General features: G+C 51.9%; 8 protein-coding genes across 8 annotated transcripts; 2 read left to right on the top strand and 6 right to left on the bottom strand.

The window, feature by feature from the left end:
- Positions 1-80: 80 nt before the first annotated feature.
- On the bottom strand, positions 81-1,975 carry N7532_008908 (glycoside hydrolase family 47 protein; the record flags this gene model as incomplete). Its single annotated transcript, XM_056621399.1, has 3 exons — positions 81-123; positions 181-438; positions 492-1,975. 3 exons carry the CDS (start codon positions 1,973-1,975, stop codon positions 81-83), a joined length of 1,785 nt encoding a protein of 594 aa, XP_056472205.1.
- A 1,305-nt stretch (positions 1,976-3,280) lies between these two features.
- N7532_008907 (cytochrome P450) lies at positions 3,281-5,002 on the bottom strand (the record flags this gene model as incomplete). The annotated part of the gene is made up of 4 exons (XM_056621398.1): positions 3,281-3,446; positions 3,512-3,588; positions 3,745-4,860; positions 4,919-5,002. The coding sequence occupies 4 exons, from the start codon at positions 5,000-5,002 to the stop codon at positions 3,281-3,283; spliced, it is 1,443 nt and encodes a 480-aa protein (XP_056472204.1).
- A 604-nt stretch (positions 5,003-5,606) lies between these two features.
- N7532_008906 (nucleoside transmembrane transporter FUN26) lies at positions 5,607-7,055 on the bottom strand (the record flags this gene model as incomplete). The annotated part of the gene is made up of 2 exons (XM_056621397.1): positions 5,607-6,786; positions 6,883-7,055. 2 exons carry the CDS (start codon positions 7,053-7,055, stop codon positions 5,607-5,609), a joined length of 1,353 nt encoding a protein of 450 aa, XP_056472203.1.
- A 402-nt stretch (positions 7,056-7,457) lies between these two features.
- Positions 7,458-9,935, bottom strand: mdr2 (ATP-binding cassette permease mdr2; the record flags this gene model as incomplete). The annotated part of the gene is made up of 3 exons (XM_056621396.1): positions 7,458-7,949; positions 7,999-8,634; positions 8,697-9,935. The coding sequence occupies 3 exons, from the start codon at positions 9,933-9,935 to the stop codon at positions 7,458-7,460; spliced, it is 2,367 nt and encodes a 788-aa protein (XP_056472202.1).
- A 425-nt stretch (positions 9,936-10,360) lies between these two features.
- N7532_008904 (Hsp90 co-chaperone CDC37) lies at positions 10,361-11,860 on the top strand (the record flags this gene model as incomplete). Its single annotated transcript, XM_056621395.1, has 2 exons — positions 10,361-11,322; positions 11,377-11,860. The coding sequence occupies 2 exons, from the start codon at positions 10,361-10,363 to the stop codon at positions 11,858-11,860; spliced, it is 1,446 nt and encodes a 481-aa protein (XP_056472201.1).
- Positions 11,861-12,542: 682 nt separating this feature from the next.
- On the bottom strand, positions 12,543-13,506 carry N7532_008903 (clathrin light chain CLC1; the record flags this gene model as incomplete). The annotated part of the gene is made up of 5 exons (XM_056621394.1): positions 12,543-12,894; positions 13,002-13,029; positions 13,088-13,103; positions 13,174-13,397; positions 13,467-13,506. The coding sequence occupies 5 exons, from the start codon at positions 13,504-13,506 to the stop codon at positions 12,543-12,545; spliced, it is 660 nt and encodes a 219-aa protein (XP_056472200.1).
- Positions 13,507-13,948: 442 nt separating this feature from the next.
- N7532_008902 (CTD-interacting domain-containing protein) lies at positions 13,949-15,423 on the top strand (the record flags this gene model as incomplete). The annotated part of the gene is made up of 4 exons (XM_056621393.1): positions 13,949-14,046; positions 14,109-14,200; positions 14,262-14,320; positions 14,377-15,423. The coding sequence occupies 4 exons, from the start codon at positions 13,949-13,951 to the stop codon at positions 15,421-15,423; spliced, it is 1,296 nt and encodes a 431-aa protein (XP_056472199.1).
- A 370-nt stretch (positions 15,424-15,793) lies between these two features.
- N7532_008901 (t-SNARE syntaxin TLG2) lies at positions 15,794-17,139 on the bottom strand (the record flags this gene model as incomplete). The annotated part of the gene is made up of 4 exons (XM_056621392.1): positions 15,794-16,039; positions 16,098-16,447; positions 16,516-17,036; positions 17,117-17,139. The coding sequence occupies 4 exons, from the start codon at positions 17,137-17,139 to the stop codon at positions 15,794-15,796; spliced, it is 1,140 nt and encodes a 379-aa protein (XP_056472198.1).
- Between the last annotated feature and the right edge of the window lie 2,236 nt (positions 17,140-19,375).

Genomic DNA, 19,375 nt, shown 5'->3' with positions numbered 1-19,375 from the left:
CAATCGCTGGGTCTTAAAACGCCGTGTCTTGGTAATATGTACTGAAAGAATTCCGAGTATCGGTGTAATGCTTGTGGCCTTTAGTATTTGGTAGGTCTTTTGAAGGGGTGGGCCTCCGTGCTCCTGATTGTCCAGTTAGCTTTCGATTCAAGCTGATAAGCAGATTGAGACTTCACTTACAAAACATACTCATCCAAGCTGATGTGGTCTGGCTCGGAAAAGATGAGGTAGAGGTACTTGAGCGTCTCGGCAAGCCAGAAACTTTCCATCTTGTCACTCAGCTTGGGTTCAATGTCACGCACGTCGTCGATCGAAGAGTGGCCGAATTTAGTGCGTGTTGCCTTGTCGATGCGTTGAAACATGCGCCATGCGGCGTTCTGGAGAGACTTGTCGCCGGTAATTCTGTACATGATGAAGATAGACTCGAGCGCTTCGGGGCTACAATTTGGTTAGTGAGAATCATAATCAAATATCTTTGATGTTAAGCATACCGAAGTTTGTATGTCGAGTCCCGAACGACAGTCACGCCTGCAGGCAGACTTTCATGGTCGATGAGCTTTTCGACCTGCTGTTTTGCGCTGGCAGAGTTGACCGACTGGCCCAAAACTCCTTCATACCACTCATTCTGGTCGAACGGACAGTGAGTTTTACCCTTGCAGGCAACGACTTCCATCGACTCCGGCATAATACCCGTTGGCATCGTGTCATAAGCCCAGATACATCCATCTGTGAGCTGGCGTGCAACCGACATGTCCTCTGAGCGTTTGAAGATCTTCGCGGCGATCCCCACAGTGCCCCCGAGGAAGCATTTCAGGTGTTCCTGGACATATCTCTTGTGGTGGATTCTGCCACCTCGATTGACGACGAGGTTGGAAGTAAAGAGAATCTTCTGATGCTCATCCTTCAGCATAGGGCGGAACAGCATATGTTTCTTGATAGCCTCAATAGACTTCTCATACATGCTGCGGTATTGATCGGTCTGACCACCAAGAAGGATATGCTCCTTCGGCAGATATTCATACGCCGAGTCCGCACATCCTCCGAGACTGTATTCGGGTCCATCAAACGAGAGACGGTCGGCATCAATGACGTTCGGCCACAATCCGGGCAATCGAGTCTTGGTCTGGCTCTTTTCCAGCTCGTTTGTGATCCGCTGGACGGCGTCGAAGTATTTCGGATCGCCGGTCAATTGAGACAGACGGGTGAATTCAACAGTTAACGAACCCAGCTCTGCCAGGTTGGTGATATCCGACGGTATGATTTCCAAATTCTGCGCGGATCGAGACCATTCCCAGCGCATCTGGGGCATCCGGTTGTGCGTGTCAAACGCATTGTAGATCATCTCGCCTAGCTCCACTGCTTTCTTGAGTAGAATCGGGTGCTTGCCGTTGGTCAGGTCATGAGCTGCAATCATGCCTCCCATATAGCGGATGATAATTTCAAACACATTGACGCTGGAGCTGGGGGTTGTTGTGAAATCGACCTGTTCCAGAGCATCCAGAGCAACCTCAAGCTCATCATCAAGTCCCATGATGACCAGGGCGTCCAGGGAGTCGACTAAAGTAGCACCCCATCCACTGAACGAATCCTGATACCTGCCACTCGAAGGCGAGACTTCGTCCCGCATCCAGGCGTGATTTTTATATCCATTCCAAGCATGCAAAAAGGCTCGCTTGATGGTTTCCTGTTTCTTGAGTCTTGCCTTACGCTCACGCTTGGTTTCGGCGGGGAAGTCATATTGGATCCGGGGGAGTGGTCCCGGTGATGTTGGCAAAGGAAAATATGAGGTGACCGGGTACCTCTCTGTAGAGTTGTTCAAGTGAATGCTGTTCTGCGCATGTCCTGCGCCTTGGATGGGAGTCGGTCGGTGGTGTCCGTACAGTCGGTGCAGAGGTAACCAGACCAGAAAAAGGTATGCGACAAAAAGAAGAAAGACCGAGGTGGTGAGAGAGCGACCCTTGCGACTGGTGATCATAATGAAGGTGGGGTATTGCACGCGTGCAACAATAGATTTAAGATTTGAAGGAATGGCAATCACAGGTTGATTATAGAGAAAGTCGCAGAATATAAGGGCAAGCCATCAAACAGTTAGAAAAAAAAATTCACGCAGCACACCTAGAGACTGAATTATCGCATCGCACGGTGGAGCGAGAGGAAGACACAATATCTACCAACTCCAGAAATTCCCCAGATAAGGGATGGAGAAAGCAGAGGTGCAACCATGTGGTGAAATCACGTCAAGTGCCTGTCGAGGGGGATCGGAGGGAGCAAGACCTGCAATGCTCCATTGATCGACAGGGTTGTCTCTCCTTGCCTTTTGACACGCGTCCAGCGCCCCAGAGATTCAACGGGAGCCGTCATGATTGGCGAGATCGAGCATGCAAAGGGGCCGCAATGTGGCGCCCTTTCGAAGCAAGCAAGTGAGACACGATCGACCAGGCAAGGAGGACTTTTTTTTCAGCGTACAAGCTGCGGCGCGCAGTCTAGGCCGGCCTGTTCCTGTACCTGATACCTCGTCGGCGTGGGCGGTCTCCACCAAATTGCAGGTACACGCGACCTTGGTCCGTGGCCGGCTATCATCCGGCCCGCCAGACCCCTGGATTTGTACTCGATTGGGTTAAAAGTGGCCCTGATCGCTGATTGTCGGCGGATTTGTGGCGGAGTCAGCCCAGTGCGGGTCGGAGGTGACCTCGTCGATGCTGGCAGAAAGAAAGGCAGAGGCGGACATTTGATTCTTGCGATCCCGAGGTATACCAACTGTAAGGTGATTGCTGCACTATATTCATGTACAGAGCTCTACAGATGCAGCAACTTGACCAGAAATTCGACAAAACTGCCAGTGACTACATCATCTCTATCTTAGCGGGCCCACTTTGTGAGCTCACGGCCGTGTCTGATGTCGCAGATGATCGCCCATCTTCACCAAGCCCTAAAAAACATACATGTAGAGAAATGCGTTTTCAATCGATCAATCGTGCTTTCATTGTTGTGATCAAGGTGATCCAAGGCACATTATGCATTAGCGCTACCAGTCCAAGAATACTCCAACATCAAGGTGGACTGGTCACAATAATGGTCACAATAAACACACTTTCCAAACATGGTATCAGGGTATCTCCAGCCACTTCACCACATGACAGCACACAAACCCATAGCCAAAAAGACCCATTAGTACCGCTCAACCATAAAGGGAGAGGCTCCAGCAGTTCCTGGGGAGACCATAGGCAGCTATTAGACATTAGAATGAAGGGCAGTCCCAGAAAGAATTTGCACAGATCGGCTAAATGTTGTCAGAGCCAGCGCGATAGAGCGCGACGTTCAAAGCAGGGCGCGACCAGAGCGAGTACGTCTTTTGCACAGACCAATTGCGACACTCCTCGAGGAGGTCCAAGTCGAAGTGCCACAACAGCTTGGTCATGATCAAGCGCATCTCGGCATTGGCCAAGCTATTTGGTAAAAAGTTAGCGCATAACCTAAAGCGGTTCGGGGATGCGTTTATCAGGATACATACTGCTGTCCCAAGCAGTTCCGCGGACCATATGAGAATGGCTGGAATGCCTCCTTGTTGTCATCGATGAAGCGGGCAGACTCGGGCCCGGTCAGCCATCGCTCCGGAAAAAAGAGTCGGGCTCCAGGAAATTGGTCGAAGCTTTGAAGGCAGAGTATAGAGACACCGAAACGGACACCTAATGAGTCATTTTCAGTATCGGTCACATTTTTCATTTGTCTAGGTTAATTGCGTACTCCAGCGGGAACAAATTCGCCGTCAATGTAGGCACCGCCGTCGGGGACAATGCGCGGCAGCATCGACGGGATAGGAGGGTAGATGCGAAGAGTCTCGGTCAAGACAGCGTTGAGATACGGAAGTTCGGTGATAGCAGCCAGCTTGATATCGGAGGGTTTGTTAAAAGCGCCGCGGATCTCTTTCGCCAATCGGAGGTACTTATCACGGTATCGAAGGAGGTAATAGACGCAACCCGAAAGCAAAGCCGCGGTCGTCTCGCTGCCGGCCAAAACGAAAACCGCCGCGTTGGCATCGATCTCCTCGGGGGTAAGGCTGCGGCCGTCCTTGCTGTGCTTGATGATGTACGAGGTAAAGTCCGGGCGGGTCGTGCCACTCTTCAGTCGTCGGCGCATCTTCTCCACACTTAGTGCAAAACTGTCCTCGCGCTTCTGGAGGAGATGCTTCGGGACAAGCAGAGCAAGGAGCGGAAGGAGAATTGGGTAGAAAAAGAACACTTTCAGGTAAGCACTGGCTTTGACTGCATCCAAGATGATCATTACCCACCAGTGATACTGGTTGTTTGTGAGACAGTCGAAGGGCTCACCGAAAGCGAGGTCGCCAATCAAGTCGAAAGTGGTGAAGTTGAACCAACGGGTCATATCGACGACTGGAGCGCAGTGGTCGCCCATCAAGCCTGCCAATTTGTCAATGAGCATGTCAGCGTAGGCATGCAGGAGGCTTTCTTGCTCCAGAAGGGCCTTGTTCGAGAATGCGTGGGTCAGCAGTCGACGCATACGGGTATGGTCCTCTTCGTTGGCGGTAATAATGGCATTGACTCCATTGGGTGTGGGTGCGTACAGTGAAGGGTCCTTGAGGAAAACGGGCTGCCCTCGCTTGCGATGCCCGTAAATGTCTTTCCAGGCCGACGATGCGCGATAGCAGAGGGCATTCGGTGCGATGCGGACAACGTCGCCGTACTTGTCGTGAAGATCCTTCATAACTGCATGTTGCTTTCCTTGGATGTCCCACAGCAGGTGAACCAGAGGAGTGATTGCAGCGAGCTTGGGACCCGGGTAGACGCTGAGAGGGTGCAAGAACAATGTGTAGACAACCCAGCAAGGATAGTAGAGACATAGCTAGAAGACAGTTAGTGACTGGTTTCTGGGGGCATCTGGGTTCGGATTGGGGACTTACCGAGGCAAGGCAGGCAATGGCCATAGCCTGGAGGGTCGAAAAGATTGTGGACACCCATAAGGCTGAGTCGTCTTCGGCAGCCATTCTAGTCTGGCGCGATTACAAGAAATACGACAGGGATTGCAATACAAATCCAAGGCCGATCAAGGGAGCAACTCGAAGCAAAATGAGCGGACGTGAGAAGCGGAACTCACAAGGAGGAATGGAGAGGAGAGAGTTGGTGGAAAAAGAGAAGAAGTAGAATGGCGAGGAGAGCAAGAAGTAGGGGTTGGGGAAGAGAGAGCGAGCTTCTTTGGCCGCACTGTGCGGATTCGCACCTGACTTTGCTTAGATGGAGCAGGCGCTTTGCTTTATCGACTTGAAGTGAAAGACCGCTGGGCCCGGACCTGGTTCGGTCTCTCATTATGCCCTGGCGCACATCTTTCACTTGCGGCGGGTCAGAGAAAGACGCCGCCAACGTACCCACCGGCCTCACTGCGTTTCTAGGTACGCCTTGTGAGGATTTGATATGCTTGTTTGGATTGCGAATTCACTCAGATCGAAGATCAAGCAGAAATAAGTAAATGTATGATATGCCCGAAACAATATGCCTGAGGAAATAGTCGTAAATCATTACTTGTACCTGTATCAAACAGTCTATCTCGTGAGAATGCACCGCAGTGCGTCTAAGCCAAACATACCCATGCAATTAACTAGATACCACGAAGCTCAGTAAGCTACCGGCAGTCAAACCCCCAACAAGCATCATTCCCATAAACCCTCCGGCCGCATGGCGTTCGTCTGCCGAAACCCACTGGCTGGCACCCATCATACAACTGGAAGCCAAGTACCCGTTGGTTACACCAAACAGGAGCTGCACGAGGAACAGGTAAAAGAAATCACTGCTGACAGTCGCGCCCTGGCCGCTGACATTGCACAGCAGGTACAGCGGGATGAACGCAACCCGCGCGAAAGAGAAGACAAGCGCAAGCCACGGCCGGTGGGTGAGAGACAGACTCGGAATAGCCACCAGCATCCGTCCGCTAAGATCGCCGACATTCCAGAAGAGAAAGGCCAGCGGGATAAAGACCGTCGGGTCGTACATCCGCGACTTTTCGGGGTCGTTGACCGAGAGGATACGGGAGGTGTATACCGGGAATATCATCATGGTGATGGCGAAAACCATAAAGACCGCACACGCGAGGTATCGCAGCTTCAGGAACAAAGTCCACAAGCTCACGGTTTTGTCTTCGACGCCGTCGACCAGCGCTCTGTCCTCATCTTCATTCGAAGTTTTCGGTGGCGAGGTCGTTCGGTTCCTGAGGAGATAAAAGAAGACCAGGAGGGTGAAGATCGAGACGCCGGTCGCCGTAAGGAAATAGATGAACGCGGATTTCGGCGATGATCCCTGCGGCATGCCAGCGCCGCTCTGGTCATCATTGACCTTTCGTGGTACTGCCAAAACGGAGAAAATCTGGATAATGCAAGGCAAAACACCGGAAATTCCTTGGCCGCTCATAATTGCCTGCATATATTCTTCTCTCCCGAAGCCGGCGACATACGCAAAGACACCGTTCTGATTGAGCCCCGTGGCCAAGCTGGTGCCGAAGACCATGATCATGACAAAAACAAAATATCCGTGGACGGATACATCCGTCATAGCGACAGTCGAGAATGCTAGCAGCGTGAAAATGACACTATTGATAAGCAGTGAGAGGGTAATTCGCCACGGGTAGGAAACATTCTTCTGGATCCGTGCGAAAGTATACGAGGATGCGAGATTGGTGACAGTCGAGACGGAGAGGATCGACGACTGATAATGTGTTGCGGCCCATTCGTTCGACTCAAAGCGACTATGGAAGTATGGAGCGGCAGCTAAGAACATGTTCCTATAGCATCATCGGAGTTAGCACGCCGTTCAACAACCACGGGGTTCATGCTTGGGTACAACAAAATAGCCCAACACAAGCAAAAGCCACACTCACCATGCCCATAGCATCGCCACTCCCAGCAGGAAGAAGACGCTATACTCCAACCTTGAAAACCGAGCCCATGGCCGTACCGGTGTTTCTGCCGATCCGGCGCCATCTTCCTCGGGGGTCTCCTCCAGCGGCTCGTACGCCACAGGCTCGCTGAATAGTCTGCGCACCCGATCCATGGTGTGTATATAGTATGTGTTCCTGCCGTGCCGATAGGATCAATTTGTAGGCAGACCGTGACCCACGAGACCAGCACAGGTGTGCAGCTCAGGCCGCTTCGGAAGTCCGCAGCTTCGATGATTCAGCGGGGAATGCGGAGGTGATTACGTAATGCAGTTTGTTGCATGCAGGGCATGCTGGAACATCATAGACATTAAGGAGAGGATCAGGCTGAGTATCTTGGGTTTCAATGTATAAGAGTGTTTGTACACTGTTGCTGTTTGTTTGATATCTATCGCCGAAGTAAAGAAAATCCAAACCAATAAGGGGTGCATGAGAAGCGAGAGTATTCAAAAGAGCTGGGTGTCGACAGGAGAAGCCCTTTATTTATTATATATGAACATTAGGGCGGGGTGTGAAATCTATTCCTTTTTCTCAGACTTCAATTCTTCCACTTCATCATCTTCTTCGAAGTCTTGTTCCGGCTCCGTCTCCTTCTGGAGCTTGTACAACTCGTCCGGCTCAACGGACCGTGTTGGGGGGTTCTGCGCCTCGCCGCCGCTCATTTGCCACTCCATAAGCTTGGTGAAAGCTCCGTCGGGGCGAGAGCTGAGCTCTTCGTAGCTGCCTTGCTCGGCAACAGTGCCGTCGTTGCCCAAGACAATGATCGTGTCCGAGCGCTTGATCGTTGAGAGACGGTGGGCAATACTGATCGTCGTGTTGTTACCACGCAGAAGAGCCGCCAGCGCGCTGTTAACGAGGGTCTCAGATTCAGCATCGAGGGCGGAAGTGGCCTCGTCGAGAATCAAGATATCGGGTTCCTTGATGAGCGCACGCGCAATGGCGATTCGCTGCTTCTGTCCGCCAGACAGTTGAGCTCCACGAGCACCCACGTGGGTGTCAAGTCCATCGGGCTAAAATTGAATTAGTTACGTTTCAATGAGGTTCAGGAGGCAGACTTACGAAGTCACTTATGAACTGGCAGTTAGCCTTGCGAGCAGCAGCGATGATCTCAGAACGAGTGGCATGAGGCCGACCATAGGAGATGTTATCGGCAATGGTACCAGAAAAGAGAACGGGCTCCTGGGCAACGACACCGATCTTGCGACGAAGGGACTTGGCATTCATGCCACTGACATCCTTGCCGTTGATCAAGACACGGCCGGCAGTGGGGCTGTAGAAACGAAGCAGGATAGATGCGATGGTCGACTTGCCACCCCCAGAGGGACCAACAATAGCCACATTAGTTCCCTGAGGGATCTCAAAGTTCAAGTCTTTGAAGATTTTCACAGCGGGACGAGTCGGATAGCTGAAGGAAACATTCTCAAATCGGATCGGGCCGCGTGCGGACTCCACTTTGAGACCCTTTGTCGGGTGGATCGTGGGTTGGCGGTCTTGCAATTCGAAGAGGCGACTGGCGGCACCGACACCTTTCATTAGCTCAGAGTAGAAGCTGGAGAGACCAAACATGCTGGAGCCGGCATATGCGGTGTACATCAGGAAAGAGGTCAACTCTCCGATACTGATGGCACCAGATTGAACCATGCCACCTCCAACATAGAGCAGACTCAGGATCGTCATATTACCCATCAAACCGGTCTAAAAAAGCGATGAAAGTGTAAGCAAAGTGCGCTGGTACGAACGCTCCTGTCATAACATACCGAACTGAAGAATGTCGCACTAATCAAAGATTCCCGCTTGCCGAGGTTGAAGATCTTGCGGACTTGATTGTTGTACCGGTTGACTTCGAGAATTTCGCCCGCAAAAGACTGACTGGTCTTCACATTTCCCAGTCGTTCTTCGGCGATCTTTGTCAAGGAACCGAGGTTCTTCTGGATCTTGCGACTGAGGTTTCTGATCGCACGTCCATAGAACAGAGCACCCAATCCAATTGGGGGCAGCAAAAGTGCCAAGATACTGGACAGCTTCAAGCTCGTGTATGCCATCAAACCAAAGCCGGCAAAGCCGCTGACGCCGGCGCGAAGACCATCCGACAGGTTCTGAGTGATACTCTTACCCACGATGATCGTGTCCGAACTCAAGCGAGAAATCAAGTCACCGACTCGGTTGGCATCGAAGAACTCGGCATCTTGGATGAAAGTCTGGCGGAAAAGCTTGGAGCGCAGTCTAGCGACAATACGCTCACCAACGATTCGAAGAATGATGATACGACCGTAGTTGGCAGCAGCACCGACCATGAGAATTCCACCCAGAGCAGTGTAGAACATGGGCATGCTCAAGCCAAACAGTTGGCCACCACCCTCTTCAATGCTCTTGGTAGCTGTGTCCATGATTTTACCGATCGAGAAGGGAATTGACATCGTGATAGACGAGGAGACCAGCAGGAAGAAGAACGCAAAACTGAGAGCCTTAGTTTCCGGTCGAGCAATCTTGAACAATCGCCAGATTTCCGCAAAACCTGACTTCTTGCCCGAGGAGCCATCCTTCGCCAGCTTGGCCCGCAGGTTGACCTGCGCAGCTTGCGCGGCACGCTCCGAGAGTTCAAATCCTTCTTCTTCCTCCTTCTTCTCCGCTTCCGAGGTTACATTGTTGTTGGTCTTGGGCGTGTTCGAGGATTGAGACGGCGGTTGCGCTTGGAGAAGACGAGAGGCGGAGGATAGAAGTCTGGTTTGTGAAATTATACGAGACGCTGACGGGGTATATTGGAGGCCATTCCGGCGAAGCGAAAACGGAACCTCAGTTGACCGGAGAAAAGCACCGGGGGTGTCACGAATGATTCCGCAGGAATTTGAAAACAGTCGTTTGGCGCCATTGAAGTCGCTAGATTGGTTGACTGCTCGATTCGATTGTGGAAAGACCTGGCGCAGGACAGCGCTCTGTCGGACAGTCGGCCGAGGGCAGACACCCGGCGCCCAGGCCGGTAGCCGAACACCGCGCATCGTGAGAGGCGGGTCGGGTCGATGTGAGGGTATATGGCAGATAGAAAGTGTTCAGTTGAATCACCGAGAAACACGGGCGGCCATTATCTCAGAGGGGAGCTCTCGTAGTGTCATTCCAAGTTGCTCGTCCCCAGCATGTGGAGGTCCTAAGTCGGAGAACGGGGGTTCCGGCAAAACGAGCCACTAATCTGCCGCTGCTGACCGCCCATGGAAGCTGCCAGAGAGCTATCGATGCTCGCTGCTTAGCGCCGCTGTTGTTGCAGGCCAGCTTTTCCCTCGCGGCAATTTTCTGCTGATATTGTTCCCGCTCATTTGCCAAAGCTATCTTCTGTGAAATCCAGCAACTCAAGGAACACCCGTTCCCAACAACGCCTTTTTCTGACAGCCCGCCGCCGTACCCCGCTGCCCCTCATACTCCGAGCAAGATGGTGCTTGACTATAGCAAGTGGGATCAACTGGAGCTATCCGACGACTCGGACATCGAGGTTCACCCGAACGTCGACAAGCGCTCGTTCATCCGGGCCAAGCAGGCCCAGATTCACCAACAACGTGAGCAGCGCCGTCACGATATTAAGACCCTAAAGTACGAGCGCATTATCAACGATGGCCTTCTGTCGCGCATCGACAGGCTCCTTGAGTCCTTAAAGAAGCACGAGGATTCCTCTGCTTCGCCCGATGAGTTTATCTTCGGAACCATCATGGAATTCGCCAGCAACCCCTCCGAGGATCAAGCCCCGCCGCCGCCGGAAGGAGTCCATACACACGAGAAGGAACAACCAAAGTACTCGCAGATGATGGGATCGCTTGTAGACCAAGTGAAGAAGGAATTCGAAGACTCTAAGCCTGACAACCTCTTCAAGGCGTACATCCAAGGCGTGGAGGGACACAAGATCAAGGTGCAAGGACTGCAGAAGGAATTGTTGACCAAGCTTGCCCAGCTTGAGAAGGAAGAGGGCAGCAAGATTACCAGCGATGGGCTGCATGAGGGCTTTAACACCTCTCATGTTGCCAAGGTTGCCGAGCAGCAGAAGGCCTCCGGGTCAGGAAAACAAACGGATGTTGAGCTGCTGAACCCGAGCTCCTCAGGCCAGGCCTCCAGCAGCGCGGCCGAAAATGACGACGATGACGACCCTGCCAACGTGGAGATCAGCGCCCTGGCTAAGAAATTTGCGGCCCTGAAGCCGAACGATTACGGCTCTTATCTGCAGTTCATCTCCGAGAACCCTCAAATCGTTGCCGAGAAGGAGACAGACGGTCTTCTTGTTGAGGCATTCAATCGCCAGATGAAGGGCGATGAGGCTTATGCCCGCCAGTGTGTCCACCAGGGCCTGCTTTTGCAGTACTGCCGTTCTCTCGGTCCTGACGGCATCAAGCTCTTCTTCTCTCGGTATGTTAACCAAGTGCCCAATCGCAAAATTTCAACCTAACCATACCCCAACAGTATTACCACCAAAGATCACCGTGCAGCCACTCTGTTCACCAACGATGTCAATGAGACCTACGGTCGAATCAAGACCCGGTCAGCGGAACTCAGCAAAGAGTCCTCTAACGACCCCGCTGGCGTAGAGCAGATCCAACTGCACGCCACTGACCCGAACACCAAGATCACTATCAACACCCCAGCCGCCAACAGCCAGGATCCCGCAGAGATTGAGGCACGCAAGCTCTACGATGCTTTCCCTGCGGATCTCCAGAAGGCTTTGGCCAGTGAATCTCTGGACGAAGTAAACAAGGTTCTGGGCAGGATGTCTGTTGAGGAGGCAGAGGTTATTGTTGAGCAGCTGGGCAATGGTGGTATGTTGAGTTTGGAGGAAGGTATCATCGATGGTACTACCGAGGAAGGACAGAAGAGGCTGAAGGAGATTGAGGAGGAGAGTAAGCAAGAGATCGGTGAGCCTGGTGGTGATGTTACGGAGTTGGATTGAAAATAAAAGTGCTACAATTTTCCACCCTAGTAGTTTGTGATGAACAAATGCCATTGAATGTCTTCTCATGACCTCGTATATTTGTGAGACGTTTATTTAGGGTAAGTTAAGTATAGATATCAAATCTAAAATGAAAAAGGATAACGATTCGCAATATATTCTCTGAAAGCTTCACTACACTACATTAATCTGTAAACCGTATCTCAAATTTGTGGTTGTGACTTGAACAGTGATGCATACTGTAGCCCCTACGTCATTTAGCAGCCCGGCAGGTATAAATATAGAAGCAATATCCACATCTACAAGACAAGAATACACTAGCAACATCGAGTAGTGCATGCTCTGCCGCAAATCTAAATGGACTAGATATTGATTCGGCTATGCGATCATAAGACTTGGTATTAACGATGCCGCCAGTCTGAAATACTTAGATTACACATACCCCCGAAGACCTCGCTGCAAGGAGAGAAAGAGTTCAAATAAACAAACAAGACGGGGGAAAAGAAGAAATAAAGAAAGAACACCTCTAAATCCAGACTGACGCATACTGACAAGTTCGAAAAAGAGGCCGCAGGAGGCCACCAGACACATGGAAGAATTTCTCCAGGCCTAACTAACCTCTGCAAACCCCACGTCCCGCATTTCACGAACTCTCAGCCGTTTTGACGAAAAAGAAAGCATCTTAGATCCCAGTAGCACCGGGTGCCTCCTGGTCCTTCCGGAGGTCAAGAAGCAACTCCCGGAAGCGCTCCTTGCCAGAACCACTGCCGCCACCCACAGAACCCTTGCCAGATACATCGACCAACTTAGCAATGCGCTCCCAGCTGGTACCGCCGGCGGAGGTGTCCTCACGGTTGGCCAGGAATTGTTCAGCCTCGGTCTTCGTCTGGGCACGGTGCTTGTCGGCCTTGTTGTTGTAAGAAACGTAGAAATCATCAATGTCCTCCTGGGCTTTCTTCACGCTAGCCTCTTTCTTCTCATTTGAGATCTCTGCACGGCGGGCGATTTCGGCATCACGCTTCTCGCGCCATTGACTGTGCAAAATAATTGATTCATTAGTCGATCATGCATGGGGAAGGGGGGTCATGGAAGGCAGTAAACAAGTATGCGTCTTTCCACTGAGGAGGTGTATCGGACTTACCGGACTGCCTCGGGCTCCTCCTCAGGCTCTTGAAAGCTAGGGTATCCGGTGGGGGGGGAAAGGAGATCCGGTGCCAGTGATTGTACCGCCAGGGGCGACGCGCTGTACCAAATGACAGTCGTGTCAGCAAAGTCCGGACTTCCAGGGACGGTGTACTGAGTCCAAATCATACCTCATTCTGTGCCTGGGTTTCCATTGAGGGGAAGGAGGATTCAAACTGTCCGATTTCCTCAGCGGGGGTATCGTTGCTGCCGCCGCCGAGCAGATCGTCATCGCCGCCGGCAACGTTGTCTTGGGGGGTAGCGAATTGGTCGGCATCTTCTCCGAGAGCGGCGCGCTCGCGAGCCAAGAAGTCATCCTGGCCGACGCCAGTGTTGTCGATAACCTCAGTCTGACCTGAAGCAACAATGTGAGTTCATGACTTCTTAGATGGGGCGGGCCCTCGTGCAGGTGGGTAAATCGTACCCTCAGAGAAGTCCTCCAGGGAGGGGAAACGGTCGGCCATGTTGTAAGAGCTATGTGAATCTGGTCGTAACAAAATGGGTAGTAAGATCAAAAAGAAGATGGGTGTATGACGAGAGTTGGAGACTGAAGAGTGCTGAGAGCTGTTGGAGTTGACAGTTGTTTGCCGGCGAGACGCTCGGAGCCCCGTCGGCATCAAAGGCGGTGAGCAGCTTGGGTGTTAGCGATGAGCGACAGCTTCACCTTCTCAACTGAAAGCACCTGGCCTTTTCGGCAGTCGCTCGGCTCTGTGGTGCGTCCTCGCAATCAGCATCGGCAAAGCTGCATCTCCCCGGATTCTGCCTTTCGCGCTTGCCACCGGCAATTTGCCCTGTTGCCTTCCTCTTAAGCTGTCACCTGAGCCTCCTACCATTGTGCACCTTACACTCTCCGATCTCTCTTCCACCTTCTGTCACACTCTGGCTCCTTGATTCTCTCGGATCAAGATGGCGTACACGGACGATTCCGTCAAGGCAAAGCTGTCTGCTCTTAATGAAACGCAGGAAAGCATCGTCACTGTCGCGCAATGGGTGATGTTCCATCGGTACTACTCCCAACACGCCGAAGCTAGCTTCAGACGCGCTAACATGGATTGTTTTCCTACAGACGCCACGCCGAGCGCACTGCGCAAATCTGGCTACAGAAGGTCCGTGACTCGCCGGCTCCCAAGCGACTCAACCTGCTCTACCTCGCCAACGGTACGGACGATGACCGTTCTCCCCATCGAGTGCTATCCCGAAGACTAACCAGTGTATCCAGAGGTTGCCCAGCAGTCGAAGGCCCGCAACCGAGAGGAGTTCTTAATCGCATTCTCCCCCGTATGTTTCCCTGGTTGTTCTTGTGTAGCCAAGTGATGGCGTTGACAAGACTGTAGATCATTGCGGAGGCTACCGCTACCGCGTACAAAGGCGCGTCGGACGATATCCAGGGACGAATGCGCCGGGTGGTCGAAGTCTGGAGACAGCGTAATGTGTTCGAGGGCCCCATTCAGGAGGCCATCGAAGCTCGCGTGAACGGTTCGTTCTGTCTTGTCTATTTGGACCAACTTTTGATGAACCAACTTTTGACGAAATCGAATACAGAGATCGACAAGAATCGCTCTACGACCAAGAAACAGCCCCTCGGAGGCTCTTTCTTCAAGGATCATTCCACTGGATCTACTCCGTCCGAACTTCAACCGCTGGTTCCTCTCCAGGTCGCCGTCGCAAAGGCCGCAATCTCCTCCAAGACCACCACCACGACCTCCAACACCGAATACGACAAGCTGCAGGACCCCAAGGACCAGCCAGCTCCTCCCGTTCACGCCGCTCGCCTCAGCTCTCTGCTCAAGACCCTCGCTAATGCTGAGACTTCTGTCTCGGAGGTCATCAAATCGCGCCAGGCCCTTATCGCCGGATTGGAGAAGCTCCTTGAGACGAACCGAGCTGAACTTGCGAAGGAAGAATCTCTCGCTGCGCAGCTTGCCGACAGAAAGATTCAGACCGAGGGCAAGAGACGCGAGGTTGAAGACGCAATCGTCCGCGGTTTCAACGACAGCTCTGAGACTTTGATCGGAAGCGGCGATGGAGCCTCAGATATGCCCCGTCCTGCTGTCGAAGCCCTGACTCCTCCCCCAGTCGAAGCATTGACTCCAGTCGGATCGCCCAAGCCCGAGCCCGCGGAGAGTAGCCACGGCCCTTTCACGGAAGAGCCGTCCCAGCCTATCCCTGAAAGCCTCGTCATTTCCCAGCCTGACAACGGAATGTCACTCCCTGATTCGTCCAGCTTTTCTCCCGGGGGAGAAAATGACTTTGATTTCGGTTCGAACGGCGCTGCCAAAAGGCGCAAGGTCACGCATGATGAGGAGGATTATGCGAAGTTTGCCAAGGAGGATCTGGATGCGGATGTGGCAGAGCTCATTGCGCAGCAGGGCCAGCAGTGATTCAGTTGCTCCAACGCTTGTTTTCGACACCGGCTTGAATGGTTTTTCCCTCGTGGCCTGTACGCAGGCATTTTGCTTTTGATCTTCATGTATTTGTGCCGATGGGGCATGCTTCCAAGGTATTTTGTTTTTCGAAGGATACTAGAGTGTGTACTATTCTTCTCCGATGGCAATGGCCTCTGAGCGATGAATTGTGTATTCAAATACCAAATGAACCATCACGTCTGTTCACTGTTCTCTATTTCCTCGTAAGGCACTTTAGATTACAGTAATGTACAAACCACTGGGCCAAGGAAAGATACCGAGTAGAATAGTCTTCCGACTCATTTGTATTAACTAATTATAGTGTCATGATGCACCGACGACAAGGTCATCGGAATATATCCGGATCCATCCACCGATCTCTTGCAAATCGACTTGACGAAGGGTGCCGCCTCAACCGATCTACCGAAGCTACAACAGAGCGGATATTGTTCGAGCTTTCATCAGCCGGTGGTGGTGGCGGCGCACTGCTCTTCTTAGGCTTGATAACCAGGACGATAATCAGCCCCACAACGATGAGCGCCAGAAGTAGTATTGCTTTCCGCTTGGTCGTTCGCCGCTGATAATTCGTAGCCTAGGAACGAAAGTTAAGAATTTTGCAAGACATTCATGGGTCATTGGGCAAGACTCACCACTTTGAGTTCCGTATCTGCAGATTTGACGTCGGTGCCCATTCTCTCCACGTTGTAGTCGATGCGGTCGAGCATGGTTCCTTGGTCAATAATCATGGACTGGAGCTCGCGGAAAATGTCCGACAATTCGATGATACCCTTTGCGATGTCATTGATTTCCCGCTCCCGTTGTGCAATAGCGGCATCGTTTTGCCCTGTTAATCGTTGTTGGGTCTGCATCAACATCGTCTGCGAGAACGACTTGTCTGCATCCGATTCCATGAGGGAGGGGTCTGTATAGGGATTTTGAGCGGGTGTAGGCGTAGGCGCGCGGTCGAAGGGTGTTGAGATTCCATCCAGGTCTCGTAGTTCTATCAGTCGCGTGATGTGTTAACTGCCATTTTCCAATTCGACGTCGGGGGCAAAGGGACAATCATACTTCGCAAATATGTGCTTTGTTTCTTCCTGAACCTCGCACTGGATTCCTGAACCCTTTGCGCAAGCGAGATCTGGATATTCTTCGCCATAGTTTCCTCGCCACTACTGGCACTACCCTGTTCGCGGACTATCATCTCAATCCGCTGAATCGCCTTTTGGCAATCATGGAAACTGCGAGTTATCTCCTGCGTGAGCCGCTCGATCGCGCCTTCGTCCTTCCGACGGACGTCCTCGTCGCCGAAGCCCGGGAGTAGGTGTTTATGATGCAACTTGTCCAGTTCGGAGGATTTCTGCGCAATGTCGGCCAGGTACTCGGTGACTTCTTCTTGCACGTCGACCCAGCGCGGCGGGAGCAGGTCCATCTCAATGACCATGTCGCCATCTTCTTCGAAGCCGCCGGTCTCGGAGATCAGACGACGGCTTTCCTCCGGCTGGGATGATGTGTCGAAGCCATTGGAGGGGCCGCCAAAGCGTGGCTTCTTGGAGGGGTGGTGTGCGAAGGATTGACGGTAGGATATGTAGCTATTGAAAGGCAGAATCCATTAGTATCTCCTTTCTTTCAGGGATGCGAGTGTGGGCTGAGCTGTCGAGGGAATGCGTACAGGTTGGTGCGATCCCGCCACATCGTGGCTGATGGAGAGAGGGGGGGATGTGCGCGTGAGGTTTATTAAGGGGACGTTGTCGTATATGCGAAGCTCATGATCAGTCGGTGCAATGTTGGATGCGTTCCATGCGACGGTGGTGGTGGGTTGGAATGCGATGAGGTCGGTCTCGGCGGAGTTGAAGGTCCCGGGAAGCTGCCTCCTCTCCGCACCGCAACAGGGGCAGGCGCACGGCCGGTAATACGCCCGTCACGCCGCCCCGTCTCCACTTGTTTGGATGGTTTTGGGCCGTATGACGTTGGTATCCCCAACTCTCAGGAGATAGGCGTGGAACTAAATATTTAAGGGAATGGGCCGTGTTTGAGGGACTGTGTGGTAATGGCTCTATCTATTTCAGCCCCCAAGTTCAACCTGAAACGCTTACTAGGGATTTTCCTGAAGTCAACTGTCTCTCGTTCTGCTTAAGTCTCAGCTCAATAAGCATCAAATGATGTAATATATACAATCCTTGAGTGATAAATTCCGGCATTCTACCATATCGAATGGCTTCATGCGAAGTAACTAATGGCACTCTGATGGATGTTAAAAATGCAAAGGTAGCAAATAGCAAGAGATATGAAGTGGCTAGTACTATGTAAGAACCAAGTGATGCATACCACAACATAAGATAAGAAGCTCATACTAAGTCAAACACTTCTCTTTCCTGCCAAGTCCGAGCAGTGTATATGATCTCGCTGCTAAATAGTTTCGTGTCTGCCTCCGTGGACTCGTCTAGTATACGTGTATACACTCGCCCGCCAGTTATTCGCTTCCATGTTGTTGCACAGACTTGATGTTATACCGAGTACCCTGCTTCAGTATACCTAGGTAGGGTATACATCAAATCTTCACCATGCAAAATCCGTCCACTTCACACATAATATATGCAAATGCGGTCAATAAGAGAGCTAAGCAATCCTATTTGCCAGCCTACTTGCAAGTGAGTTAGCGGACGCGGGCTAATCTGCGTGAGGTCTATGTCACTACTCATGAAACGGGAGATGATGTGCGGATATCACGACTATGGCTGGCGTAGCTGAACCGCAACACTTAGACCTACAATCCTTGCACAATTACGCAAATAATTCGGCGTTGCCAGAGATTGAGCTGGTTTTCTCACCTATCTCCCAGAAGCTCTCGGTAGTTGACGTGAAGTGCGTATATCTGGGCCAGAGGGCGGAGGTCAGGAACTCTCAGCACCCAAACCCCCCTCTTCCAACACCCGTTGGCTTTGACCATCTATAATTGATATCCTACAGCATTGCATTGTACGGTCCCAGTCCTACTAGAAAATGTCCCTAATAGCAAACTTATCCCCTTTCCCGATCCTATAACCTATGGCGATGGAAAGAACCCGATATGCAGCGGTCGCTGAATAAAATAACAGACGAAAACTCTCGACCAGATGCCATGCTAATCTAGGAGGCACATAAAAATAACCCATGGAAACAAAAACTTCCATAGATTCGGCTGGAAGCGCCTGACAGTTGTACTCATCGTCGAAGCCATCGCACGGGTCTCTCAGCATTCCCGCCACATTTGCGACACTCAGCATGGTCGCAGGCGTGATATCTACAGCTTGAAGTGGCGTCATCGCAACCTACGCCAGCCATGTCGTCGGCGCGGTAAAGATCTTGAAGTATCCAGATGTTGAGCATTACGGAGATAACGGAAGGCTGATTCGAGGAGAATGTGGCTTCTGGATCATCACTGTGGCTCTTACCCTTAGTTTAATGCTGATCGTGGGATCACACTGTCTTACTGGGATCATAGCATTCGCTACCATTGCCAAGAGTGATATTTGCACTGTGATCTTTGGTCTGGTTTCTACGTTGATCCTTCTCGCCCTCGCAATCCCGCCCACCTTCGCCGATACCGCCATACTGGGCGACCGGTCGGCGTGGCCGAAAGGGGACACCGATTTCGCGAAGGCTATGGTCGCAATCAACAATGTTGACTTCGCATTTGCATTCGCGCCTTCTTTACCATCCTTCATGAACGAAATGCGGAATCCTAAAGACTACGTCAAGTCCATATACGTGCTGGGACTGATTGAAAATGTCATATACTACGCTGATCGGAGCCCTCATCTACTCTTTCGTCGGGCAAGACGTGCAATCGCCAGCTTTGCTCTCTGCTGGAACACTGATGTCGAGGATAGTATTCGGCATCGCTCTCCCCGTCATCTTTATTTCTTGGTTCATCAACACCAGTGTTTTC

The sequence above is a fragment of the Penicillium argentinense genome (assembly GCF_028826775.1).
Source record: "Penicillium argentinense strain IBT 30761 chromosome Unknown utg000009l_segment0_segment0, whole genome shotgun sequence".
In the NCBI taxonomy this organism is placed as follows: Eukaryota; Fungi; Ascomycota; class Eurotiomycetes; order Eurotiales; family Aspergillaceae; genus Penicillium; species Penicillium argentinense.
This window is presented reverse-complemented; position numbering and strand designations above follow the sequence as displayed.